The 7,084-nt window shown below is 56.0% G+C and overlaps 1 protein-coding gene across 1 annotated transcript; it reads left to right on the top strand.

The window, feature by feature from the left end:
* Positions 1-4,779: 4,779 nt before the first annotated feature.
* Positions 4,780-6,762, top strand: LOC116982171 (tubulin alpha chain-like). Its single transcript, XM_033035480.1, has 4 exons — positions 4,780-5,022; positions 5,166-5,314; positions 5,592-6,272; positions 6,466-6,762. The coding sequence occupies exons 1-4, from the start codon at positions 4,902-4,904 to the stop codon at positions 6,760-6,762; spliced, it is 1,248 nt and encodes a 415-aa protein (XP_032891371.1). The 5' UTR covers positions 4,780-4,901.
* The last annotated feature ends 322 nt before the right edge of the window (positions 6,763-7,084 follow it).

Raw genomic sequence — 7,084 nt, 5'->3', positions numbered from 1 at the left:
GCATCCTCAAGGAGGTGAGCGATCCCACCCGGTGGGTCTCCACCATGGTGGTCGCTGCAAGGAAGGACAAAAGCGAAATTGGCATTTGTATCAACCCCAAGGACCTGAACCTTGCCATCAAGCGCCCACACTACCCCATGCGAACGATGGAGGACGTCGCTGCACAGGTTGGGCCGCCACTGTCTTCTCGGTTCTCGATGCCAAGAGCTCCTTCTGGCAGATACCGCTGGATGAACGATCCTCCTACCTGACTACCTTCAGCACGCCCTTCGGCAGGTTCCGATTCCTCCGCATACCATTCGGAATCAACTCTGCCAGCGAGGTGTTCCAGCGAACGATGGATCAGCTGTTTGCCGGTCTGCCGTGTGCCATCATCGTCGACGACATCCTGGTCTACGGCAAGGACGTTGCTGAGCACGACCGCCACCTCCGCCAAGTCATGGATCGGGCCCGTGAGATCAACCTTAAGCTTAACCCCAAAAAGTGCCGTTTCCGCGTCCCGGAGGTCACTTATGTGGGCCACGTGTTCACGGCCGCGGGGCTGAAGCCGGACCCACAGAAGACGGCTGCGGTCTCCGGGATGTCTGCGCCCTCCGACGTGCCCAGCCTACAGCGTTTCCTGGGCATGGTCAATTACCTGGGGAAGTTCATCCCCGACCTCAGCGAGCTGAGCGCGCCCCTGAGGGAGCTGATCAAGAAAGACATTGCCTGGGCCTGGTTCCCGAAACATCAGAGGGCTTTTGAAATCCTGAAGTCCAGGCTGGTTAGTACCCCCACTCTCAAATTCTTCGACCTGCGACGTCCCATTGTCCTCACCTGCGACGCTTCCAAGTTCGGTCTTGGTGCCGCCTGCCTGCAGCTCCACGATGGCCTGCAGCTGCCTGTTTCCTACGCGTCCCGCACCATGACCCCTGCAGAGCAGCGCTATGCTCAAATAGAGAAGGAGTTGCTCGCCGTGGTGTTTGCCTGCTCCAAGTTTAAGGACTACATTCTGGGCAACACCTTCACGATCGATACCGATCACCAGCCGCTGGTCACGATCTTAAACAAACCGATCCACGTCGCCTCGTCCCGTTTGCAGCGCATGATGCTGCAGCTTCAGCGTTTCACGTTCCGTATTGTTTACCGCAAGCGCAAGGACATGTTTGTGGCCGGCACGCTGTCCCGCACACCGCTGACTTCCACTACCCGTCACCCATATGAATCGTCTGACCTGATGGTGCTGAACGTTAATATTGTGCCTTCACAGCAGATGCAGTCCCTGGTCAAGCACACTGCCAAGGATCCTGCCCTGCAACAATTTGCCGACGTCATCCGGAGTGGCTGGCCCGACCGCCGCTCGTCCCTGCCGGCCGGTGCGGTGCCCTACTTCCTGGTCCGCGATGAGCTCGTGTTGCACGACGGTGTGGTGGTGAAGGGCCACAAGGTTGTGGTGCCTGCTGCGCTGCGGGACCACTACTTTCAAACCGCCCACAGCGGCCATCCCGGGGCCGAGGCAACTCTGTCTCAGGCCCAGAGCCAGTTCTACTGGCCCGGCATGGCCCACGACATCCGGGAGAGTGTCTCCGCCTGCTCTGCCTGCAACAGTCTTTCTCCCCGTCAGCAACGGCAGCCGCTCCTGCAGCAGCCTGCCCCCGCACTGCCTTGGATGGCGGTCGCCACTGACATTTTTGAATGACGTGGCAAACACTTCCTGGTTCTCGTGGACTCGTACTCCAGCTGGTTCGAGGTGGACCAGCTGCATTCCCTCACGTCTGCTGCGGCCATCGGCAGGCTGCGCCGCCACTTCGGCACCTTTGGCTCCCCCGCGAGTCTGCAATCGGCCAATGGCAGCGCAGAATTTCGGGATTTCGCTGCCAGCTGGAACTTCCGCCATTTCACTAGCAGCCCCGAGTACCCGCAGAGCAACGGCCTGGCTGAGCGCGCTGTCCGCAGTGCCAAGGACTTGCTGGAGCACTGCCGGCTTTCTCGTTCGGACTTTTACCTGGCCCTCCTCAACCTACGTAACATCTCCCGTGACCCTGCCCTGGGCTCGCCTGCCCAGCGGCTGATGTCCCGCACTACGCGGCCTCCCATCCCGGTGTCCCAGCGGTCGCTTATGCCATCAGTTCTACAGCCGCCTGCTGCCCAAGAGCGCATTGCCCACAAGCATGAGATACAAAAGCGCTCCCACGACAGGTCCTGCCGTCCCCTCCCGCGCCTGTTCCCTGGCCAGGTAGTGCGGATGCAATCCCCCTCCGGCCACTCTTGGCTAGCCGTTGTCGTCGGGTCTGCTGGTTCGCCGCGGTCCTATCTCGTTGACCATGACGGCACCATTTATCGCCGGTCCCGCCAACATCTTCGTCTCGTCAATGAGCCCCCTCCACCTCCTGCCGACCCTTTTCCCCCTCCGCTATCTTCCTCTTTACCTGCCGCTCCTCGCATGCCCAGCACCCTGCCATCTCAGCTCTATCAACCACGCTCTCCTGCCGCCAGTCCAGTTCCGCCGGCACGCCCACCAGCCGCTGCGCCTGTTTCGCCTCCTCGGTCTCCACCTCCGCCCTCTCCTCCCGGTTCTCCGGTTCGTTCGCCCGCTCCTGCTCCTGCTCCTGCTGTTCCTGCGGAGCGGGGAGATGTCGAGTTGCGTACCCGCTCCGGGCGCGTGGTCAAGCCCCCTGTCCGTTATGGGGACTTTGCTTAACCACTGTTTGACTGTTTGTTTAGTTGCTCGTAGCGTATGAGTCGTGGTCGCCCTGTCACTACAGTATTGCTTTTGTTTCCAAGGGGTAGGATGTAGAGGGCTTGTGCATGTACCTTTAATATAGTGACCTCACCACTACTAACCACTCCCCACATCACTAGTATAATTGTAACCTCCCTACCCATGTATCTCTCTCTCTAGCTCCGGTGACAGACCACGAACCGTTAGGGAAGCAACCTGTATGAATGATAATAAAACAGTAGTAAAGACACGGTGTGTTATGGGTCTTCTTTACTTACTTACTATATCACTTTATTGTAGTCGTGTTTCACTTTTTATTCTTATTATTCTTACAAGGAATGTAGATTGGTTACATTATTTACTAACCAATGTAATGATTTATTAATATAAGCTCCGCCTATTACTACACCATTCATATTATCACAAGCCGACATGTGCTGTTAGTTGGTGATGCAGCACGGTAGAATGAATATGCTGCTGAGTGTTGTATGTGTTACTCAGTAAATACTGTTGTACCAGTCCCTGAGTACGTGTGACTTACTCAACAGGAGCTGGGCTGGAGAAGAGCAGGGGGATGAGGGAACACAGTAGGGTTGAGGAAGAGGGAGTGACCAGGCTTGGGGTGCAGGCAGGGAGGGAGGGAGTGACGTGGAGGGTGAAGGAACAGGAGGAGGGAGGAGTGAGGGGAGGAACTGGTGGAAGGGAGTGAGGGCATGGAGGACTAGAGAGGAGTGAGGAATTGAGGTAACAGTGGGAGTGAGGGGGATCGAGGAGAGAGTTATGCCCCTGTCCCACAGGAAACCGGAACGGAAACCTCTGGAGACTTTGCGCCCCACCCAAGGTTTCCGTGCGGTTCCCGGAGGTTGCAGATGGTTGCCGGAGGTTGCAGGTAGTGGAAGCAGGTAACAGAAAAACATAGAAAATAGGTGCAGGAGTAGGCCATTCGGCCCTTCGAGCCTGCACCGGCATTCAATATGATATTGGCTGATCATCCAACTCAGAATCCTGTACCTGCCTTCTCTCCATACCCCCTGATACCTTTAGCCACAAGTGCCACATCTAACTCCCTCTTAAATGTAGCCAATGAACTGGCCTCAACTACATTCTGTGGCAGAGAATTCCCGAGATTCACCACTCTCTGTGTGAAAAATGTTTTTTCGCATTTCGGTCATAAAAGATTTCCCCCTTATTCTTAAACTGTGACCCCTTGTTCTGGACTTCCCCAACATCGGGAATAATCTTCCTGCATCTAGCCTGTCCGAACCCCTTAAGAATTGTGTAAGTTTCTATAAGATCCCCCCTCAATCTTCTAAATTCTAGCGAGTACAAGCCGAGTCTGTCCAGTCTTTCTTCAAATAAAAGTCCTGACATCCCAGGAATCAGTCTGCTGAACCTTACTGAGGGCAAGAATGTATTTCTATAAATTCTATAAGTTTCTCTAAGATCCCCCCTCAATCTTCTAAATTCTAGTAGGGAGACCGCACGGAAACGTTGGGTGGTGCGCAAAGTCACCAGAGGTTTCCGTTCGGGTTTCCTAAGTGGGACAGGGGGTTGACGCGACTATTGAAACGTCCAATGATCCTCGGTTGTGACGCCAAGATGCCGACGGTTCTTTGCGCCGTTCGAAGAACAGGTCGCCTCTGTTGCGTCACTCACGCTGAGAACCAATCGGCGTTCTCTTTGCCTTTGTCTCCGCGTTCCACGTGTCGCTGGGGGCCAATCACAGCGCGGCCCGGGTGTATGAACGTTCTATTGGGGCGGGGTATAAAAGGGACGCGTTCGGCTAATGCGACACATTGTCTGGAGCTGAGAGACTGGAAGGGACATCATGGTGGGTGATCCGGGGGCTGGGCGGCGGGGCGTCGTGTGAAACCGGTGATGGGGAGAGCCGAGATAACTCCAGAGAACCGGGAACGAAGGCCCATGGGTGCAGAGTGATTCCGCGGTGACCACGCTGCGTAAACGCGTTGATCCGGTCGCACATTGTGGTGTGGCGTGGGGGAAATGTTAGCACTCGGACCGATATCCGTGGGAATAACGCAATCATCTCTTCCCCCTTTCCTCCACCGACCCATCCCATCTTTCTCTCTCTCTCCAGCGTGAGTGTATCTCCATCCACATCGGCCAGGCCGGAGTTCAGGTCGGCAATGCTTGCTGGGAGCTCTATTGCCTGGAGCACGGGATCCAGCCGGATGGACAGATGCCCAGCGACAAGACCATCGGGGGCGGCGACGACTCCTTCAACACCTTCTTCAGCGAGACGGGGGCGGGCAAGCACGTCCCCCGGGCCGTGTTCATTGATCTGGAGCCCACGGTGATCGGTAAGGTGAAACGGGAGAGTCCTGACATGTTGAGCCTTGTCTGAAACCTTCCCCGCGGCGTTTGCTGCGGGGCGTGTGATTCTTCATGAACCCGTTTCTTAATGAACTGGTTCATTCTCCGTTTTCTGGTTGCTCCCCTGTAGATGAAGTGCGGACCGGTACATACCGGCAACTCTTCCACCCCGAGCAGCTCATCACCGGCAAGGAGGACGCGGCCAACAACTACGCCCGGGGCCACTGCTCCATCGGCAAGGAGATCGTCGACCTGGTCCTGGATCGCATCCGGAAGCTGGTAGGTTGTGGAACCCAATCCAACCGTGAACCAGCGCCCGTTATTCAACGATCTGGCGCCCCTGGATCGCCCGCGACAATTCCGCACTTCGTGAATGACCTATCCCTCAGAATACTCTCTAGCAACTGTCCAATTCCAGATGTTACACACAAATTATTGTTGTTAGGGTGGGACCACAGACGTTAGACACCTCTCCAGAGGGTCAGTTTACTCCTGCAACACTCACACTCACCCCACCTTTCTCCTTCTCAATGATCTTCGATTTATCTGCCCACAGGCCGACCAGTGCACCGGACTGCAGGGGTTCCTCATCTTCCACAGTTTTGGGGGCGGCACCGGCTCGGGCTTCACCTCCCTCCTCATGGAGAGACTCTCCGTCGACTACGGCAAGAAATCCAAGCTGGAGTTTTCCGTCTACCCGGCGCCGCAGATCTCCACCGCCGTGGTCGAGCCCTACAACGCGGTGCTGGTCACCCACTGCACCCTGGAGCACTCCGACTGCTCCTTCATGCTGGACAACGAGGCTATTTACGACATCTGCCGGCGGAACCTGGACATCGAGCGCCCCACCTACACCAACCTCAACCGCCTGCTGGCGCAGGTAGTGTCGTCCATCACGGCCTCGCTGCGCTTCGACGGCGCCCTCAATGTGGACCTGCTCGAGATCCAGACCAACCTGGTCCCCTACCCGCGCATTCACTTCCCGCTGGTGACCTACGCGCCCCTGATCTCGGCCGAGAAGGCTTACCACGAGCAACTGTCCGTGTCGGAGATCACCAACGCCTGTTTCGAGCCCGCCAACCAGATGCTCAAGTGCGACCCCCGCCAGGGCAAATACATGGCGTGCTGCATGATGTACCGCGGGGACGTGGTGCCCAAGGACGTCAACGCCTCCATCGCCACCATCAAGACCAAGCGCTCCATCCAGTTCGTGGACTGGTGCCCGACCGGGTTCAAGGTAGGTGTAGATTGTAAACCAATCCACGCAACATAAGCTTGATCCAACCCGCGGTTCCACACTGTATTGTGATATCTACCACATCCAGAACAGACGAGAACCTTCCTGAACGGTGGCCCGGGTTTCTTAACATTTAGCTCGCAATGGATACTATTGAAAGTTTCTATGAGTCTCTTCTTTCTCTACCCCGCAGGTGGGCATCAACTACCAGCCCCCGACGGTGGTCCCGGGGGGCGACCTGGCCAAGGTGCAGCGAGCCGTCTGCATGCTGAGCAACACCACCGCCATCTCCATGGCCTGGACCCGCATGAACCTCAAGTTCGACAAGATGTACGCCAAGCGGGCCTTTGTCCACTGGTACGTGGGAGAGGGTCTGGAGGAAGGAGAATTCCAGGACGCGCGGGAGGACATGGCGTCGCTGGAGAAGGACTACGAGGAAGTGGGCATCGATTCGGCGGATCTGGACAGGAAGGCGGAAGAGGAAGAGTGAATTTTGTTGTATATCTGGAAAGATTCGTTATTTTTAATACTGGTGTAGATCTAATTTATGAAATTAAATATATTTGAGACATATTTGAGACGTCCTTCGCAAAGCCACAATTGCTTAATGTCTATAGTTTCATACCATGGAAGCAGACCCTTCGGCCCAACTTGTCCATGCCCACCATGCCGCTTCATCTCTGATCATCCAATTTGCCCACGTTTGGCGAATATCATTCTATCCAATTCTCCGACACAAAACTGCATACATATCCTATAAATGTTACTGTACCTGCCTCTACTAGATCACCTGGAACCTCGTTCCATGTACC

Source organism: Amblyraja radiata, chromosome 16 (assembly GCF_010909765.2).
Source record: "Amblyraja radiata isolate CabotCenter1 chromosome 16, sAmbRad1.1.pri, whole genome shotgun sequence".
NCBI lineage: Eukaryota > Metazoa > Chordata > Chondrichthyes > Rajiformes > Rajidae > Amblyraja > Amblyraja radiata.
This window is presented reverse-complemented; position numbering and strand designations above follow the sequence as displayed.